At 47.0% G+C, this 21,897-nt stretch overlaps 1 protein-coding gene across 1 annotated transcript in view; it reads right to left on the bottom strand.

Moving 5' to 3' along the window:
* LOC140729737 (spondin-1-like) overlaps window positions 1-21,897 on the bottom strand; it is a 328,115-nt gene that overhangs the window by 2,343 nt on the left and 303,875 nt on the right. The window contains exons 11-14 of the mRNA XM_073049880.1: window positions 21,403-21,585; window positions 8,423-8,593; window positions 6,838-7,005; window positions 2,315-2,479 (exon numbers count right to left, since the gene is read on the bottom strand). Coding sequence (XP_072905981.1) covers window positions 2,315-2,479; window positions 6,838-7,005; window positions 8,423-8,593; window positions 21,403-21,585 — 687 coding nt within the window. The remainder of the gene's footprint in view (window positions 1-2,314; window positions 2,480-6,837; window positions 7,006-8,422; window positions 8,594-21,402; window positions 21,586-21,897) is intronic.

The raw sequence follows: 21,897 nt of genomic DNA, 5'->3' as shown, positions 1-21,897 counted from the left end.
AAACTTGGTTGTGTGGATTCAGCATTGGCTTACCTTCAGAGGGCAGAGGATGGGTGTAATTGGAGTGTATTCTGCCTGGAGGTCGAGGACCTGCGGTGTTCTGCAGGGGTCTGTTCTTGGCTTGGATTATAGAGCTTGTCTTTTCAGGACAGGTTGGACAAGCTAGGACTATTTTCTTTGGAGTGAAGGAAGATTAGAGGTGACCAGATAGAGATGTACAAGATGCTATGAAGCATAGATCGAGTGGACAGCTAGACTCTTTTTTCCAGGATAGAAATGGCTAATACAAGGGTGCAGAACTTTAAGGTGATTGGAAGAAAGTATAGGGAGGGATGTTAGAGGTAGGTTTTTAACACAGAGGCTGGTAGGTGCATGGAACATGTTGCTGGTGGAGGTGGTAGAGGCAGATAGAGTATGGACACTTAAAAAAACCCTTAAATAGGCAAATGTATGTTAGAAAATGGAGGACTATGTGGGAGAGCAGGGTTAGATTAATCTTAGAATAGGTTAAAAGGATGGCACAACATTGTAGGCTGAAGGGCCTGACTGTGTTATATTGTTATATATTCTATGTTCTATGCTTTAGAATCAAATTTATTATCAGAGACATTTGTCATGAAGTTTATTGTTCTGTGGCAGTAATGCAGTACAGTGCATAAAAATTACTATAAGTTATAATAAGTATATATAGAAAGGCAGTGTAGTAGTGCAGCGGTCAGCATAACGCCACGGCAGCACCGGTGATGCGGGTTCAGCTCCCGCTGCTGTCTGTAAGGAGTTTGTACATTCTCCCTGTGACTGCACGGAATTCCTTTAAATTCTCCGGTTTCCTCCCACATTCCAAAAACGTACCAGTTAGTAGCTTGATTGGTCACATGGGTGTGATTGCACAGCTTGGGCTTGTCAGGCTGTGCTCTATCTCTAAATAAATAAATTGATAAATATAGATAGGTGGATAGATAGACAGATAAACAGATGGATAAATGTATAGATAGGTAGATGGATAAATGGATAGATATGTAGATAAATAGATAAATAAGCAAATAAATAAACAGTGCAAAAAAGGGAAGAGAACAGATAGTGATGTATGGGCTATTTAGAAATCTGATAGTGGAGGGGAAGAAGGTCTTCCTAAAACATAGAGTGTATGCTTTCAGGGTCCCGTGCCTCCTCCCTGATGGTAGCAATGAGGAAGTCCTACATGATGGATACTGTCTTCTTGAGGCACCACCTTTTGAAGATGTCCTTGATGGTAGATGTTGAGAAAGGTGAAGATTGCAGGTAACTTCCCATAGCCCAGGTGTTCTGGCTCCTGTACCCTGCAGCTCTCTGCTTTGATATGTTAATAGGCCACTGGGAATTATCTCTACTATGAAGATAAGTGGAAGTGTCTAGGATGTGCTCCATTGATTCTGGGTACACTTCCCACTCTCTCGGTTAAAAGCCAACAATATCAAAGACACCACCCACCCTGGACATTCCCTCTTCTTCCTCTTCCCATCGAGCTGTGGAGAGAGGATGAGCAGACCAGGGCATTATTGGCTACTGGTAGGAGGAAAGGGGGTGATCTTACAGAGGTGTATAAGATCTTGGAGACTTAGATAGGATGACCACATGCTATCCTCTTCCTGGGGTTGAGGAATCAATAACTAGAGTGTAAACATTTACGGTGAGAGGGGAGAGATTTAATAGGAACTAGAGGGGCAAATTTGTTCATACAGAGAGAGGTGGGTCAATGGAATGAGCTGCCAGAGGAAGTGGTTGAGACAGGAACATTAACAGTATTTAGAAGGTACTTGGACAAGCACATGGACAGGGAAGATTTAGAGCAGGGGTTCCCAGCCTGGAGTCCATGGACCCCTCAGTTAACAGTCGGGGTCCGTGACATAAAAAAGGTCGGGAACCTCTGGATTAGAGGATGTGGACTAAACGTGGGCAATTGGGATTAGCTCTGATAGGAACCTTGGGCAGCACGGACCATTTGGACTGAAGGCTCTGCTTCCATGATGGATGATAATAACTTTATTAAGGTCTCAAACACAAGAAAATCTGCAGATGCTGGAAATCCAAATCAACACACACAATATGCTGTAGGAGCTCAGCAGCCAGGCCACATCTTTGGAAAAGAGTAAACAGGCAATGTTTCAGGCCGAGTCCCTTGTCCCGATGAAGGGTCTCAACCTGAAATGTTAACTGTTTACTCATTTCCATAGATGCTGCGTGGCCTCTGTGAGGGTCTGATTGGCCTGCCTGTGCCTTGCGAGGAACACAATAGGGACAGGGCAAGGCTTCAGCATTGTGAACCAGTACTCACGACACTCGGGGAGCATGCATTTCTCCATCTGCTCCAGCTCCTCGCTGCACTCCCCCACCTCGGCCAGTGACTTCAGCATCCTCCGGCGCACACGCTTGCCAATGCCACAGGACACACTGCACTCACTCCAGTCTGACCAGAGGGTCAGCATGCACGGGATGGTCTCTGCAACACAAGGCAAGAATGCAGTCGTAAATAATGCAACATCATTACCATTGTCTAAAGCAGGGATTCTCAACCTGGGCCCTTCAGACCCCTTGCTTAATGGTATAAAAACATTGGGAACTCCTGCTCTACAGTCATAGAGTCATAAGAACTTAAGAAATAGGAGCAGGAGTAGGCCATCCAGCCCATCGAGCCTTCCCCACCATTCCATAAGATCATGGCTGATCTCAGCTCCATCTACCTGCCTCTTCCCCAGAACCCTTAATTCCCTTACTATGTAAAAACCTATCTAACTATTTCTTAAATATATTTAGTGAAGAAGCTTTAATTGCTTCTCTGGGCAGAGAGTTCCACAGATTCACCTCTCTCTGGGAACAACAGTTCCTCCTCATCTCCGTTCTATATCTGCTCCCCTGAATCTTGAGGCAATGTCCCCTAGTTCTAGTTTCACCTACCAATGAAAACAACTTTCCTGCTTCTACCTTATCTATCCCTTTCAAAATTCTGTATGTTTCTATAAGTTCCCGTCTCATTCTTCTGAACTCCAGAGAGTATAGTCCCAGGTGACTCAATCTCTCCTCATAGGTTAACCCCTTTATCCCTGGAATCAACCTGGTGAACCTCCTCTGCACTGCCTCCAAAGCCAGTATATCCTTCCTCAAGTGTGGAGACCAGAACTCCACACAGTACTCCAGGTGCGGCCTCACCAGTACCCTGTATAGTTGCAGCATGACCTCCCTGCTCTTGAATTCAATCCCTCTAGCAATGAAGGCCAACATTCCGTTTGCCTTCTTAATAACCTGTTGCACCTGCAAGTCAACTTTTTGCGATTCATGCACAAGCACTCCCAGGTCCCTCTGCACAACGGCATGCTGCAATCTTTCACCATTTCAATAATAATCTGTTCTTCTATTATTCCTTCCAAAGTGGATGATCTCACATTTACCAACGTTGTATTCCATTTGCCAGACCTTGGCCCACTCACTTAACCTATCTATATCCCTCTGCAGACTCTCCACATCCTCTGTACAATTTGTTTTTCCACTCAGTTTAGTGTCATCAGCAAATTTTGCTACGCTACACTCAGTCCCCTCTTCCAAATCATCAATGTAAATGGTAAACAGCTGCGGGCCCAGCACTGACCCCTGCGGCACCCCACTCACCACTGACTGCCAACCAGAGAAACACCCATTCATACCAACTCTCTGTCTTCTATCGGTTAACCAATCCACTGTCCATGCCAATGCACTTCCTCCAACTCCATGCATCCGTATCTTATTGTGTCTCTTGTGCGGCAGCTTATCGAACGCCTTCTGGAAATCCAAGTATACAACATCCACCTGTTTCCCTCTATCCACTGCACTCATTATGGCCTCAAAGAACTCCAGTAAGTTTGTCAAACAGGGCCTGCCCTTTCTGAATCCATGCTGCGTCTGTCTAATGGTACCAATCCTTTCTAAATGTTTCTCTATTTCTTCCTTAATGACAGCTTCAAGCATCTTCCCAACTACAGATGCTAAGCTAACTGGCCTACAGTTGATCATCTTTTGTCTACATCCTTTTTAAAAAAGTGACGTGACATTTGCTGTCTTCCAATCCACTGGGACCTGCCCAGAGTCTAGAGAGTTTTGGTAAATGATTACCAATGTGTCTACTATAACCTCCGCCAATTCCCTCAGCACCCTGGGATGCATCCCATCAGGACCAGGGGACTTATCTATCTTCAGGCCCTCTAGTTTGCTCATCACTATCTCTTTAGTGACAGTGATATTATCAAAGTCTTCACCTCCTATTTCGTCCATAACATCATTCCTTGGCATATTAGACATATCTTCCACCATGAAGACCAACACAAAATAGTCTCATTTTAATGCCTTAGCCATTTCCTTATCATCCAATATCAATTTCCCTTTATCGTTTTCCAAGAGACCTACATTGACTTTAGCTACCCTTTTCTGCTTTATATATTTATAAAAACTTTTGCTATCTGTTTTTATATTTTGTGCTAGTTTACTTTCATACGCTATCTTCCCTTTCCTTATTTCTTGTTTAGTTGTTCTCTGTTGCTTTTTAAAGTTTTCCCAATCTTCCAATCTCTCACTACTCTTTGTGACTTAGTACACATGAGCTTTTAATTTGATACTATCTTTTATTTCCTTAGTTATCCAAGGCTGGCTCTCCCCACACTTACTGTCCTTACTTTTGACTGGAATATACTTTTGTTTAACACTGTGAAAAATCTCTTTGAAAGTATTCCACTGTTCCTCAACTGTCCTACCAAATAGCCTGTGCTCCCAATCCACATTAGACAGCTTCTCCCTCATCCCGTTGTAGTCTCCTTTGTTCAAGCATAATACACTAGTTTTAGATCTAACTATTTCATCCTCCATCTGAATGCGAAATTCAATCTTACTATGATCACTCTTTCCAAGAGGATCCCTGACTACAAGATTGTTAATCTTACCTGTCTCATTGCACAGGACTAGATCTAAGATAGTATTTTCCCTTGTAGGTTCACTAACATGCTGCTCAAGAAAGCCATCACGGATGCATTCTATGAAGTCCTCCTTAAGACTTCCTTGACCAACTTGATTCACCCAATCTATGTGGAAGTTAAAATCCCCCATGACAACTGCCGTCCGTTCTTACAAGCCTCAGTTATTTCTTGGTTAATCGCCTCTGCCACTGCAATATTTTTATTAGGTGCCCTATAGACAACTCCCACCAGTGATTTTTGCCCTTTACTATTCTTAATCTCTACCCAGATGGACTCAACATTCTGCTCCATAGATCTTATCTTTCACAATCGCCCTGATCTCATCCCTAATGAAGAGCGGCACCCTACCATCTCTGCCTTCCTGCCTGTCTTTCCGTATTACCTGAAAACCTTGGACATTTAATTCCCAGTCATCTCCACCTTGCAACCAGGTTTCTGTAATGGCCACTAAATCATATGCCTTGGTGCTGATCTGTGCCACAAGTTCACTAACCTTGTTAATAATACTATGGGCATTTAGGTAAAGTGCCCTTATACTCATTGTCCTTTTAATGACCTATGCGATTTTTGCTTTTTACTTTTATGCACTCTACTCTTACTTTTTTCTTCACTAACTCTAGCTTAGGTCTCTGCATTCCCTCTTCTTTTCTGTGAGGGGTCCTATCCCCCTGCCATATTAGCTTAAAACCTCCCCAACAGCACGAGCAAATAATCTCCCTAGGACATTGATCCTGGCCCTGACCAGATGTAGACCGTCCAGACAGTACTGGTCCCACCTCCCCCAGAAGCAGTTCCAATGCCCCAAGAATCTGAAACCCTCCCTCCTGCACCACTGCTCAATCCACATATTCATTCTAGCTATCCTGCTATTCCAACTCTGGCTAGCACGTGGCACCAATAATAAACCTGAGATTATTACCTTGGAGGTCCTACTCTTTAATTTATCTCCTAGCTCCTTAAATTCAGCTTGTAGGACCTCATCCCACTTTCTTCCTATATCGTTAGTACCTACATGCACCACGACAGCTGGCTGCTCACCCTCCCCTCTCTGAATGCCCTGCAGCCTCTCCAGCCTCATAGAGCACTACAGCGCAGAAACAAGCCTTTCGGCCCATCTAGGCCATGGTGACCTGATCCTCAGCCTAGTCCTATCAGCCTGCACCCAGACTATAGCCCTCCATACCCCTCCTTGTGCCTGCACATTGTCTCTGCTAGCTTGTCACCCTAATTTACCTACTGAAAACTGAAAGGTCTAGATAGAATAGATATGGACAGAATGTTTCCGATAGTGGTGGAGTCTAGGACCAGACAGCACAGCCTCAGGAGACAAGAAAGCTTCTTTATAACAGATATTAGGAGGAATTTCTTTAGCCAGAGGGTGGTGAATCTGTGGAATTCATTGTCACAGATGGCTGTGGAGGCCAAGTCATTGGGTATATTTAAAGCAGAGGGTGATATGCTATTGATTAGTCAGGGCATCAAAGGTTACAGGGAGAAGGCAAGAGAATAGTGTTGAGAGGGATGATAAATCAGCCATGATGGAATGGTGAAGCAGACTCAATGGACTGAATGGCCTAATGCGACTTAAATAATTTAAATATAAGTAAATATTGAGAAGTTAAAATGGACATCATGGGCTCATTAGGCCAGAAGGGCCTGTTACTGTGCTGCATCTGTAAATAATATTTTTAAAATTCATAATCAGCTAGGAGAATGGGTTTGAGAGAGAAAATAAATCAAACGTGATCAAATGGTGTAGCATACGCAGTGGGCCGAATGATGTCTTTGTGGTTGAGATTACTTGTTGTACTTTCACAGAGGTGCCTGTGAGCGGGAAGCCAGGGCCTGTCTGGGTACTTACGGCAATCGGGCATCTCACATTTCTCTGTCTGAACCGTGTCCACCTGACAGGTAGATCCATCTGATGGATGCATCTTGACCATCCTCTGCCGGCTCCTGGTGCCCATGCCACAGCTTGCACTGCACTCCTCCCACTCTCCCCACTCCGTCACAAAGCAGGTGCTTGATGCTGTCGCCGGGGGAGGAAGAGGAGATCTGTCAGTGAGCCAGCAGGATGTCCACCAGCATTGCAGTGTCCCATTACCCACAGCTCAGTCCCAACCCCAACCACTCAGCCTTCACCACCAAGCTCCTGGAACCATGAACCATCTCCACACTTATTTCAAGCAGTTCTCACAGCTCCCCTCAGGCAGGAGATACAAAAGCCTGAAGTCCCACACCTCCAGTTTCAAGAACAGCTGTTTCCCTTCAGCCCACCGCACAATACTAATCTCCAAAGTTTAGCAACACTATGACCATTTTTGTGTTCTAATTATGTTCTTTCCGGTAAAATTATGTATAATTTATTTTTATAATGTTGTCTGTGTGTGTGTGTGTTTCTATTTCTGTATGTGTGAGTGTATGATAGTGTATGATAGTGCATGCTCGTGATTTAATGAGTGTGTGTGTGTTTGCGAGAGAATTTGAGAGAGTATATGTGTGTGAGTGTTATTGTGTGTGTGAGAGTGTGTGAGAGAGAGTGTGTATGAGTGTGTGTGTATGAGAGAGTGTGTGTCTATGTCAGTGTGAGTGTGTGTGTATGAGAGAGTGTGTGTCTATGTCAGTGGGAGTGTGTGTGTGTCTATGTCAGTGTGAGTGTGTGTGTGTGTGTCTATGTCAGTGGGAGCGTGTGTGTGTGTGTGTGTCTATGTCAGTGGGAGTGTGTGTGTGTCTATGCCAGTGTGAGTGTGTGTGTGTGTGTGCATGTGCGTGTGTGTGTGTCTATGTCAATGTGAGAGTGTGTGTGTGTGTGTGTGTGCATGTGTGTGTGCGTGTGTCTATGTCAGTGGGAGTGTGTGTGTGTGTCTATGTCAGTGTGAGAGCGTGTGTGTGTGTGTGTCTATGCCAGTGTGAGTGTGTGTGTGTGTGTGCATGTGCGTGTGTGTGTGTCTATGTCAATGTGAGAGTGTGTGTGTGTGTGTGTGCATGTGTGTGTGCGTGTGTCTATGTCAGTGGGAGTGTGTGTATGTGTCTATGTCAGTGTGAGTGTGTGTGTGTGTCTATGTCAGTGTGTGTGTGTGTGTTTGTGTGTGTCTATGTCAGAGGGAGTGTGTCTATGTCAGTGTGTGTGTGTGTGTGTGTCTATGTCAGTGGGAGTGTGTGTGTGTGTGTGTGTGTGTGTGTCTATGTCAGTGTGTGTGTGTCTATGTCAATGTGTGTGTGTGTCTATGTCAGTGGGAGTGTGTGTGTGTCTATGTCAGTGTGAGAGCGTGTGTGTGTGTGTGTCTATGTCAGTGTGAGTGTGTGTGTGTGTGTTTATGTCAGTGTGAGTGTGCACAGGTAACTGCAAATCTCTGTCACTTCCAATGCTTCACTAAGTGTGGAACCAGCCTTGATGCTGAGTCTAGCTCCAGTGCACGATGCCCTTTCCCTGTCAATGCACCTACAGCATTCCGTGTTGACAGTGCACTTCTCGGTCTCCGCTGTAGGCAGGGTGCAGGCAGAGCCGTCCTCCGGGTACTGCTTGATGTACCGCTCCCGAGACCTCATTCCCATTCCGCAGGAGAGACTGCAGGGAGACCAGCTGATCCACTCTGACATCATACACGTCGAAGCATCTGGAAAGCATAGAGGGTCATAAATCATAAGACATGGGAGCAAAATTAGGCCATTCAGCCCACTGAGTCTGTTCCACCATTCCATTATGGCTGTTTTATTATCCCTCTCAACCCCATTCTCCTGCCTTTTCCCCATAACCCCCTGACTAATCAAGAACCTATCAACCTCCACTTTAAATATACTTCTTCTGTGACAACAAACTCCACAGAGTCACCACCCTCTGGCTAAAGAAATTCCTCCTCATCTTTGTTCTAATGGACATCCCTCTATTCTGAGACTGTGCCACATTGCAGATGTAAGATAACCTTCAGTGCAGGAGATATCTAGATAAGTTAACTGAACGGGCAGGAGAATTGGAAGACAATAATGAGAGGAAGCAACACACACAAGATGGTGGAGGAGCTCAGCAGGACAGGCAGCATCAATGGAAAAGAGTTAACAGTCGACGTTTCGGGACGAGACCCTTCATCAGGCCTGAAGGTGAAAACATGTGGAGGGGGAGGGGTGAAGTAAAGTGCTGGGAAGTTGATTGGTGAAAGAGATACATGGGTGGAGAAAAAGGAATATGACAGGCGAGGACAGAAGACTATGGAAGAAAGAAAAGGGGGGAGGAGCACCAGAAGGGGCGGTGTTGGGGAGGTAAGGAGATAAGGTGAGAGAGGGAAAAGGGGATGGGGGAGGGGGAATGGGGAAGGCGGGGGGGGGGGGGGGTGGGGGGAGGTGGCCATTATTGGAATGTTTGAGGAATTGAGGCTGGAAGCTGCCCAGATGGAATATAAGGTGTTGCTCCTCCAACCTGTGTGGCCTCATCACCTCCTATCTGATTTCCCCTTCTCCCGCCCTGTATCTCTTGCACCAGTCAGCTTCCTTGCACTTTACTTCACCTCTCTCCCCCTCCTGGTTTCACCTATCACCTTGTGTTTCTTCCTGCCCTTCTCCCCACCTTCTAACTCTGACTCCTGATCTTCTTTCCCCAATCCTGATGAAGAGTCTCAACCCAAAATGTCAGCCATACTCTTTTCCATAGATGCTGCCTGGCCTGCTGAGCTCCCCCTGTATTTTGTGTGCATTGCTCGGATTTCAACCAACTGCAGATTTTTTTTTTGCTAATAATGAGAGGAAAAGAATGTGACCTGCATTGGGACGAGGAACAAGCAAAATATTTTTATTTTGCCTTTTCCTAGCACCTTTTCCCCTTGGGGCAGCAGTGGCCAATACTAGAATCAGAATCAGGGTTATGCGGAAAAGGCAGGTAGGTGGAGATGAGTCCATGGTCAGATCAGCCATGATCTTATTGAATGGCGGAGGAGGCTCGACAGGCCAGACGGCCGACTCCTGCTCCCATTTTTCATGTTCTTACGTATGCTCTTATCAAATATGCTGTGAAATTAGTTGTCTTTGTGGCAGCAGTACAATGCAATATATCATAATAGAGGAAAAAAAAGAGGGCAAATAAAATTTACAAGAATGCTGCAGTAATTGGAGGACCTGAGTTATAGGGAAAGGTTCAGTAGGTTAGGACTTTATAAAGTGTCTGCAGCTTATTTCAATCCTGTGCAGTAGCCCCCCCACCCCTCCATATCAGACAGTGATGGAGCCAGTTAGAACGCTCTTCACGGTATATCTATAGATATTTGTGAGTGGACAGAGGACGTACTTTTAAGGTGATGGGAGAAAAGTATAGGGGAGGATATAAGAGGCAGGTTTCTTTTACATAGAGAGTGGTGAGTGAGTGGAATGTGCTGCTCAGGAGCTTTCTGCTGAGATTGAGGGCGGGGGTCTACAACTAGAGGTCATGGGCTAACGGTGAAAGGTGAAATATTTAAGGAGAACATGAGGGGCAACTTTTTCACTCAGAAGGTGGTGAGAGTGTGGAACGAGTGGTGCAAGCCCGCTCAATTTCAAAGTTTAAGGCAAGTTTGGATAGGTACTTGGATGGCAGGGATATGGAGGGCTATGGAATTACGGGGTCCGGATAATTGGGACAAGGCCGCTGAAATCATTCAGCACAGGCTAGATGGGCTGAATGGCCTGTTTCTGTGCTGTACTCATCTAAGACTCATTAGTGGTATGAATATTGGAATGAACTTTGGAATGAATATCTGTAATCTGTCAAGTAGGGGGCCGTGTACAATCCTCATTTGATGGAGACGGACGTGTGAAGCACGGGGGAACATCTGGTTAAACTTTTGAAATGCCTGTTTTGCTGCCGCTGCTACTGTGCGATCGGAAAAATCTCCGGGAGGAAGGCCCCGAATCCTCGGCTTTGCCTGTTGCTTGGCGGCCGGGGCCGGGGTCGAAGCGCTCGGCAGAGATGGTGCTCGGTGCTCGGTGTCGGAGGGCTGGTCGGAGGCTCGAAGTTTCCGGACGGACTCGGAGTTGGCTGTGGTCGGAGCTCCCAGAGTGCTGTATCGGCAAGCTGCGGCGCTGGAGGTTCATGGCAGGAAGAGTTTTTCTTCCTTCTACCGTCTGCGTGAGATGATGGGCTGTCGGGGACTTTGAGACTTCCTTTTAAACCGTGCCATGGACTGCTCTTTATCAGATTACGGTAGTGCTTTGCACTGTTGAAACTATGTGTTATAATTATGTGGTCTTTGTCAGTTAGTCTTTTATCAATTATGGTATTGTCTGCACTGTTGAAACGATATGTTAACTATAACTATATGTAACTATGTGGTTTTGTGTAGGTCTTGTAGCTTTAGGTTTGTCTGTTGGGTTTGTAGTTCCTTTCCGGGAAACGTGCTAAGACGGTAGCGCGATATCGATACGCGGCAGTCTCTCCGGACTCTGGATTGGGGATTACCAAACGTAATGTGGTTTTTCTTGCGTGGTCTGTTTTGTGCTTTTTTGTGATATCATTCCGGAGAATGTTGTCTCATTTTTAACTGCATTGTATTTGTGGTTTATAAATGACAATAAACTGAATCTGAATCTGAATCTGGTAGAGGCAGGTACATGAGGGACATTTAAGAGACAATTAGACAGGCACATGGAATGTTAGAAAAACGGAGGGCTCTGGGCTGTGTAGGAGGTAAGCTTTAGATTGAGCTTTAAGTAAATTAAAAGGATGGCATAAAGTCAAGGCTGAAGAGCCTGTACTGCACTACACTAGGCTGTATGTTCTAAGTTCTGAACTGTCTCTCCTATGTACTATGTTCTACCTCTTGTAAAGTGGCCACTGAGTATACGTTCTATTTAAAGGAAATCACATTGTAGCAAGTTGTGTTTCAAAGGGACTTTGGAATCCTAATGAAAGCAGCCGACATAATGAAGACAACACACACAAAATGCTGGTGGAACACAGCAGGCCAGGCAGCATCTATAAGGAGAAGCACTGTTCCTGCTGAGTTCCTCCAGCATTTTGTATGTGTTACTCGGATTTCCAGCATCTGCAGGTTTCCTCCTGTTTATAAAAGAAATCTTTTGGCTTAAGAAGCTATACTTCATTAGGAGTTTGAGCAGATTTGGTATGTCACCAAAGACTAGCAAATTTCTACTGATGTAAGGACATAATGAAGGATTCCTCCCACCCGGCCTTAGGCAGAAGATACAAAAGCCTGAAAGCACGGACCAGCAGGCCCGAGGATAACTTCTACCCTTCCTTCTTTCTTTCTAGTTCTGATGAAAGGTTTCAGCCAGAAACATCAATTGTTCATTCATTTCCATAGATGCCGCCTGACCTGCTGAGTTCCTTCAGTATGTCGTATGTGTTGCTTTGGATTTCCAGCATCTGCAGAATCTCTTGTGTTTATGATTTGCAACTTCCATCCTGCTGTTAAAAGATGATTGAACAATCTCCTAGTATGATGAGATGGATTCTTGACCTCACACTCTACGTGGTTATAACCTTGCACCTCACTATCTGCCTGCACTGCACCTCTGCCTCTCTCCCTTCTTGAAGAGTGGAGTGATATTTGCAATTTTCCAGTCTTCCAGAGCCATTTCAGAATCTAATAATTCTTGAAAGATCATTACCAATGGCTCCACAATCTCTTCAGCCACCTCTTTCAGAACCCTGCGCCATCTGGTCTAGGTGAAATATCTACCTTCAGACCTTTCAGTTTCCCAAGTGCTTGCTCTCTAGTAATGACAACTTCACTCACTTCTGTCTCCTAACACTCTTAAACTTCCACCACGCTGCTAATGTCTTCGATAGTGAAGACTAACGCAAAATATTTAGTCAGCTTGTCCATCATTTCCTTATCCCCCATTACTAACTCTCAGTATCATTTTCCAGTGGTCAGATATCTGCTCTCATCTCGCTTTTGTACTTTATATATCTGAAAAAAAAACTTCTGGTATCCTCTTTAATATTATTGGCTAGCTTACCTTTGTATTCCATCTTTTTCTTCTTTATTCCTTTTTAGTTGCCTTCTGTTAGTTTTAAAATTTCTAAGTCCTTTAACTTCCCACTAATCTTTGCTGCATTAAATGCCCTCTCTTTGGCTTTTATGTTGGCTTTGACTTCTCTTGTCAGCCTCGGTTGCATTATCCTGCCTTTAGAATACTCTTCTTCTTTAGTATGTATCTATCCTGTGCTTTCTGAATTTCTCCCGGAAACTCCAGCCATTGCTGCTCTGCTGTCGTCCTTGCTAGCGTTCCCTTCCAATCAATTTTGGACAGCTCCTCTCTCATGTCCCTATAATTCCCTTTACTTCACTATAACACTGATACATCTGACTGTAGCTTCTCCTTCTCAAATTTCAGTGTGAATTCTACCATGTTATGATCACTGCACTCTAAGAGTTCTTTTACCTTAAGTTGTCTAATCAAGTTTGGGTCATTGCACCACACCCAATCCAGAATTGCTGATCCCCTAGTGGACTCAACCATGAGCTGCTCTAAAACTCACCTCATAGGCATTCTACAAATTCTGTCTCTTGGCCACAACTTTCTAACCCTAACTGGTACATCCTTGGAATATGAGGGGAAACCAGAGCAACTGGAGGAAACCCACGTGGTCACAGGGAGAACATACAAATTCCTTATAGGCAGCAGCAGGAATTGAATAGAGTACTACCACAAAGAAACAGACCCTTTGTCCAATGTCGACCAAGATTCCCACTTAAGTTAGTTTCCTTTGTCTCTGTTTGAACCACTGTATATCCCGAAATATCGACTGTACTTTTTTCCATAGATACTACCTGGCCTGCTGAGTTCCTCCAGCATTTTGTGTGTGTTACTCTGATTTCCAGCATCTGCAGGTTTCCTCCTGTTTATAAAAGAAACCTTTTGGCTTATGATGGCTTGTATAAAGCTATACTTCATTAGGAGTTTGAGCAGATTTGGTATGTCACCAAAGACTTGCAAATTTCTACTGATGTACCATGGAGAGCATTCTAACCGACTGGTATGGAGGGGTCAACTCACAGGACCGTAAGAAGCTTCAGAGGGTTGTAGACACAGCCAGCTCCATCATGGGCACAACCCTCCCATCCATAGAAGACATCTTCAAGAGATAGTGCCCAATGTGGCATCCATCATTAAGGACCCTCACCATCCAGGACATGCCCTTTGCTCATTACCACCATCAGGGAGAAGGTACAGGAGCCTGAAGACCCACACTCAATGTTTAAGGAATAGCTTCTTCCCCACCACCATCAGATTTCTGAACGGTTCATGATTGGTCCTTGCTATTCCACTTTTACACTATTTATATTTTCATTGCAGCTTATAGTAATTTATTATGCCTACTCTGTACTGATGCCACAAAACACTACATTTCACGACTAATCTCAGTGACAATAAAACTTTCTGATTTTGACAGAAAATTAAAATACTTGCTGAGTCCTTAAACCTTTGATGCAGTCTGAGTTATCCATCACATTGTTACAAAGCAGCACATCACACACCTCACACGTCTAATTAGATTCACCACATGAATACACATCACGTTCGATCATGCGTTAAGATATAATACACAGACTGCCGTGTCCTTCTGTATTTTAATCGATCTCCCATCCTCTCCCATCTGTAAAAACTAGAATGATTTGTTGACAGAAAGGCAGTGAAGGTCTTTAATGATTTTATGCAGATTGTCTCTAAATTTAGACTGTGGTCTGTGGATGTGTGCCTCATGATTGTGGGGATAAGCTCCCACTATCTATTAAATGCCCCCAATGATCTGAGTCTCTAAAAGCCTCTGACAATCAAGTTCAGCTGCTGGCTTTCACAAGTGACTTAGCTACTACGGCTGGCAGAACCATTTCTACTGACAGTAGAAGGGACAAAGGCAGGTCACTGGTGCCACAAAACCAGGCACTTTGGCAGATGGGGCCCGTCAGCCATGGTTGGCAGCTCATCTAGGAAAAAGAAAGCTCTGATCTCAAACCTCCGGTGCCTTGCAGCTTTACCCAGTCGTAGGGAAGGCTTTGGGAGTAAATCAAGAGGGAAAAATCTGGAGCTGGAGTCCCTAAGGAAGTCCTACGTTGAGTTCAATGCTGGCTGGCAACTAGTGCACCTGCTGGTGCCAAACCGTATTGGTCTCTCCTGTTTCTTTGGATTCATCAGCTGCGTGGAGAGGGAGAGCCTGCTACATGGGCAACAGCTTGCTCTCCATATTGTACTGCCCTGACTTGCTTATTAAGAAGACATTGGGATGGACCATCCATGGTCAACCCTGGATGTTCCATCCAGATGATGTAAAGTCTAAGCAAGTAACCCAAATTGTAAATGATTTTGTCATTTCCTTTTGGACCAGGGTTTCCCAACTTTTACTATGCCATGGACCAACATGATTTATCAAGGTGTCCATGGATCCCAGGCAGGGAACCTCTGGTTTTAGGTCTTTTATAAAGGATTATATCATCAACACTACATGAGCAACAGGATTGGGCACAATATTCCCAATAAGGTCTGACATTTCCTTGTGTTATGGGCAGTTGATGTTTTGGGTCAAAATCCTTCATCAGGACTGGAAAGGAAGAGGGGCGGGAGGATCCCGGAAACCAGCCTCCTTTCCGTGGAGTCTTTCTACGTTTCTCAGCTCCTCAGGAAAGGAGCCAATATAATTGAAGACTCCGCCCACAAGACATTAGCACTCTTGACCCCCCTCTCCTACCTTTTACCCCTCTTCAAGTGGATCCACCTACCAACTATCAGCTCTTGCTTCATTCACTGCCCCCCTTTTTTATACTGGCTATCTCTCCTCTTTATTTCCAGTCCAGATAAGGAATTAGAATCAGGTTTAATATCACTGACATATGTCGTGAAATCTTTTGGGGTTTTTTGTGACTACATACAGTACAATATATAATAATTAAAAAACTATAACTTATAATAAAATATATCTTTTAAAATTAAGTAAGTTATACAAGAAGAGAGCAAAAATTACTGAGGTAGTGCACAGTAGTCCGTTTAGAAATCTGATGAGGGAGGGGAAGAAGCGTGAGTGTGTGTCTTCAGGTTGCGGTACTTCCTTCCTGATGATGGCAATGAGAAAAGGGCATATCCTAGGTGATGGGGGGGGTGGGGGGTGGCCCTTCGTGATGGACGCCTTTTTGAGGCATCGCTCTTTGAAGATGCCCTCGTTGATGGGGAGGCTAGTCCCCTTGATGGAGCTGGCTGAGTTAGCAACTTCCTGCGGCCTTTTCCGATCCTGTGCAGTGGCCCCTCCATACCAGATGGTGATGCAACAGTTAGAATGCTCTCCACAGTATATTGAGCATCTTTGGTGACACACCAAATCTCCTCAAACTCCTCATGAAATATGTCATGCTTTCTTTGTCATTGCAACAGTATGTTGGGCCTGACCCATAACTTTGCCTCCGTATTTTCTTCCAGGGACACTGCCTGACCCATTCAGTTCCTCCAGCTCCTTCGAGTGTTCTTATTGAATAAGACTGTAAGAACTTCATACACAATGTTTCTCTGTACTAACTTCATCTGAATGAAATGCTTCTGAAAGCAAGTGCATAAGTTTCTGCTCTGAAAGGTACACAGCAAGGGATTGGATTTCTTTAATCTAATCCCTGCTGTGAATTAAATTCCAGCGATAGTTGCTTGTTGTTTATCCGGTCTCCCTGTAAGCAGAGATGTACGACATTCACCAGAATAAAGCAGTTTGAAAAAAAACCCAATTTATTTTTTGTGTGTTGCTACAATGTGTAGGTCGCATTAGTTTAAAGAGTTCAACGTTAATACTCTGCCCAATGTGTCCTTGCTATTGGATTAATTCAAGGTTCAAGACTGTTTAATGTCATTTTCAATACACAAGTGTAAAGAACAAAATTAGTGTTACTCCAGATCCTATGCAACACAAAAGACACACACACAATAAGTTAAAGAGCACAATAATAAGAAAACCTCAGTAAATATAAATACATTGGATAGATTACATACATTGATTTTATGTCCATAAAGTGACACGAGGCACAGGAGGTGACACTGACAGGAAACGATAAAATAGTGGTGGTTGGGGGTGTGGAGATGTTTGGGCAAAATAACTGTTTTTGAGTCTGGTGATCCTGGCATGGAAGCTACGCAGCCTCCTCCCTGATGGGAGTGGGACAAGAAAGCAGCATTCATTAAGGACCACCACCATCCAGGCCCTGCCCCTCTTCTTGCTGCTGCCATCAGGAAGGAGGTACAGGAGCCTCAGGGCCCACACCACCAGGTTCAGGAACAGTATTACCCCACTGCCGTCAGGAGGGAGGTACAGGAGCCTCAGGGCCCACACCACCAGGTTCAGGAACAGTATTAACCAACTGCTGTCAGGAAGGAGGTACAGGAGCCTCAGGGCCCACACCACCAGGTTCAGGAACAGTATTACCCCACTGCTGTCAGGAAGGAGGTACAGGAGCCTCAGGGCCCACACCACCAGGTTCAGGAACAGTATTACCCCACTGCCGTCAGGAAGGAGGTACAGGAGCCTCAGGGCCCACACCACCAGGTTCAGGAACAGTATTACCCCACTGCCATCAGGAAGGAGGTACAGGAGCCTCAGGGCCCACACCACCAGGTTCCGGAACAGTATTACCCCACTGCTGTCAGGAAGGAGGTACAGGAGCCTCAGGGCCCACACCACCAGGTTCAGGAACAGTATTACCTCACTGCCATCAGGAGGGAGGTACAGGAGCCTCAGGGCCCACACCACCAGGTTCAGGAACAGTATTACCCCACTGCCATCAGGAAGGAGGTACAGGAGCCTCAGGGCCCACACCACCAGGTTCAGGAACAGTATTACCTCACTGCCATCAGGAGGGAGGTACAGGAGCCTCAGGGCCCACACCACCAGGTTCAGGAACAGTATTACCCCACTGCCATCAGGAGGGAGGTACAGGAGCCTCAGGGCCCACACCACCAGGTTCAGGAACAGTATTACCCCACTGCTGTCAGGAAGGAGGTACAGGAGCCTCAGGACCCACACCACCAGGTTCAGGAACAGTATTACCCCACTGCCATCAGGAGGGAGGTACAGGAGCCTCAGGGCCCACACCACCAGGTTCAGGAACAGTATTACCCCACTGCTGTCAGGAGGGAGGTACAGGAGCCTCAGGGCCCACACCACCAGGTTCAGGAACAGTATTACCCCACTGCTGTCAGGAAGGAGGTACAGGAGCCTCAGGACCCACACCACCAGGTTCAGGAACAGTATTACCCCACTGCTGTCAGGAAGGAGGTACAGGAGCCTCAGGACCCACACCACCAGGTTCAGGAACAGTATTACCCCACTGCTGTCAGGAGGGAGGTACAGGAGCCTCAGGGCCCACACCACCAGGTTCAGGAACAGTATTACCCCACTGCCATCAGGAGGGAGGTACAGGAGCCTCAGGGCCCACACCACCAGGTTCCGGAACAGTATTACCCCACTGCCATCAGGAGGGAGGTACAGGAGCCTCAGGGCCCACACCACCAGGTTCCGGAACAGTATTACCCCACTGCCATCAGGAGGGAGGTACAGGAGCCTCAGGGCCCACACCACCAGGTTCCGGAACAGTATTACCCCACTGCCATCAGGAGGGAGGTACAGGAGCCTCAGGGCCCACACCACCAGGTTCCGGAACAGTATTACCCCACTGCCGTCAGGAGGGAGGTACAGGAGCCTCAGGGCCCACACCACCAGGTTCCGGAACAGTATTACCCCACTGCCGTCAGGAAGGAGGTACAGGAGCCTCAGGGCCCACACCACCAGGTTCAGGAACAGTATTACCCCACTGCCGTCCGGAAGGAGGTACAGGAGCCTCAGGGCCCACACCACCAGGTTCAGGAACAGTATTACCCCACTGCCGTCCGGAAGGAGGTACAGGAGCCTCAGGGCCCACACCACCAGGTTCAGGAACAGTATTACCCCACTGCCATCAGGAGGGAGGTACAGGAGCCTCAGGGCCCACACCACCAGGTTCCGGAACAGTATTACCCCACTGCCATCAGGAGGGAGGTACAGGAGCCTCAGGGCCCACACCACCAGGTTCAGGGACAGTTATTACCCCTCAACCATCAGGAGGGAGGTACAGGAGCCTCAGGGCCCACACCACCAGGTTCAGGAACAGTATTACCCCACTGCCATCAGGAGGGAGGTACAGGAGCCTCAGGGCCCACACCACCAGGTTCCGGAACAGTATTACCCCACTGCCGTCAGGAAGGAGGTACAGGAGCCTCAGGGCCCACACCACCAGGTTCCGGAACAGTATTACCCCACTGCCATCAGGAGGGAGGTACAGGAGCCTCAGGGCCCACACCACCAGGTTCAGGAACAGTATTACCCCACTGCCATCAGGAAGGAGGTACAGGAGCCTCAGGGCCCACACCACCAGGTTCAGGAACAGTATTACCCCACTGCCATCAGGAAGGAGGTACAGGAGCCTCAGGGCCCACACCACCAGGTTCCGGAACAGTATTACCCCACTGCTGTCAGGAAGGAGGTACAGGAGCCTCAGGGCCCACACCACCAGGTTCAGGAACAGTATTACCCCACTGCCATCAGGAAGGAGGTACAGGAGCCTCAGGGCCCACACCACCAGGTTCAGGAACAGTATTACCCCACTGCTGTCAGGAGGGAGGTACAGGAGCCTCAGGGCCCACACCACCAGGTTCAGGAACAGTATTACCTCACTGCCATCAGGAGGGAGGTACAGGAGCCTCAGGGCCCACACCACCAGGTTCAGGAACAGTATTACCCCACTGCCGTCAGGAAGGAGGTACAGGAGCCTCAGGGCCCACACCACCAGGTTCAGGAACAGTATTACCCCACTGCCGTCAGGAGGGAGGTACAGGAGCCTCAGGGCCCACACCACCAGGTTCAGGAACAGTATTACCCCACTGCCGTCAGGAGGGAGGTACAGGAGCCTCAGGGCCCACACCACCAGGTTCAGGAACAGTATTACCCCACTGCCATCAGGAAGGAGGTACAGGAGCCTCAGGGCCCACACCACCAGGTTCAGGAACAGTATTACCCCACTGCCATCAGGAGGGAGGTACAGGAGCCTCGGGGCCCACACCACCAGGTTCAGGAACAGTATTACCCCACTGCCGTCAGGAAGGAGGTACAGGAGCCTCAGGGCCCACACCACCAGGTTCAGGAACAGTATTACCCCACTGCCGTCAGGAAGGAGGTACAGGAGCCTCAGGGCCCACACCACCAGGTTCAGGAACAGTATTACCCCACTGCCGTCAGGAGGGAGGTACAGGAGCCTCAGGGCCCACACCACCAGGTTCAGGAACAGTATTACCCCACTGCCGTCAGGAGGGAGGTACAGGAGCCTCAGGACCCACACCACCAGGTTCAGGAACAGTATTACCCCACTGCCGTCCGGAAGGAGGTACAGGAGCCTCAGGGCCCACACCACCAGGTTCAGGAACAGTATTACCCCACTGCCGTCAGGAAGGAGGTACAGGAGCCTCAGGGCCCACACCACCAGGTTCAGGAACAGTATTACCCCACTGCCATCAGGAAGGAGGTACAGGAGCCTCAGGGCCCACACCACCAGGTTCAGGAACAGTATTACCCCACTGCCATCAGGAAGGAGGTACAGGAGCCTCAGGACCCACACCACCAGGTTCAGGAACAGTATTACCCCACTGCTGTCAGGAAGGAGGTACAGGAGCCTCAGGGCCCACACCACCAAGTTCAGGAACAGTATTACCCCACTGCTGTCAGGAAGGAGGTACAGGAGCCTCAGGGCCCACACCACCAGGTTCAGGAACAGTATTACCCCACTGCCGTCAGGAAGGAGGTATAGGAGCCTCAGGGCCCACACCACCAGGTTCAGGAACAGTATTACCCCACTGCCGTCAGGAAGGAGGTACAGGAGCCTCAGGGCCCACACCACCAGGTTCAGGAACAGTATTACCCCACTGCCATCAGGAAGGAGGTACAGGAGCCTCAGGGCCCACACCACCAGGTTCAGGAACAGTATTACCTCACTGCCATCAGGAAGGAGGTACAGGAGCCTCAGGGCCCACACCACCAGGTTCAGGAACAGTATTACCCCACTGCCATCAGGCTCCTGAATCAGAGGGGGATAACTTCACTCACCTCCACACTGAACTGAATCCACAACCTATGGACTCACATTGACGGATTATTTATACATGTTCTCAGTATTATTTATTTACTATTTAAAGTATTTGTTCACAGCTTGTCTTCCTTTGCACATTGGTTGTTTGGCCATCTTTGAGTGTAATTTTTCATAGATTCTATTGTGTTATTTTGTATCTACTGTGAATGCCCACAAGAAAACGAATCTCAGGGCTGTATATGGTGACATATATATATACTTTGATAATAAATTTATATTGAACGTTGAGCTAGAAATTTCCTTTGATTCACCCCGCACATTGTCCATGTACATTTGCTGTAAAGCCTTACCATCGTCACGGCAACCTGGTCCCATGCATGGTTCAAAATCTTGAGTGTGAGGGCAGGGCACGCTGAGGTCCAGCTGGGCTTTGAGCATCCTCTGTCTCATCCGTTTCCCCTTCTCACAGGTTGAGGAGCTGCAGGCCGACCACTGAGACCAGTTGGAGTAGATACAAGTCTCTGGAGTGTCATCTGCAGCCAAAGGGTTAAAGAGGTACCATTACCCACGTGCACTGACCGCTGACACCTACTGGAGTTTACAAGGATGTTGCTGGGACTTGAGGGCCTGAGTTATAGGGAAAGATTGAATAGGTTAGGACTTCATTCCATAGAGCATTGAATAACAACAGGAGATCTTAAGGAGGAGGTCAAAATTATGAGGGGTATAGATAGGAGGCATCACGAAAGTGTAGTGGTTAGAGTGACGCTAATACAGCTCATGGTGTTACGGTGTTTGGAGTTCAATTCCGGTGTTTGCACATTCTTCCCTTAAGTGTGTAGGTT

This window comes from Hemitrygon akajei, chromosome 6 (genome assembly GCF_048418815.1).
Source record: "Hemitrygon akajei chromosome 6, sHemAka1.3, whole genome shotgun sequence".
Taxonomy (NCBI): Eukaryota; Metazoa; Chordata; class Chondrichthyes; order Myliobatiformes; family Dasyatidae; genus Hemitrygon; species Hemitrygon akajei.
The sequence above is the reverse complement of the archived record's forward strand: the minus strand, read 5'-3'. Positions and strand labels throughout refer to the sequence as shown.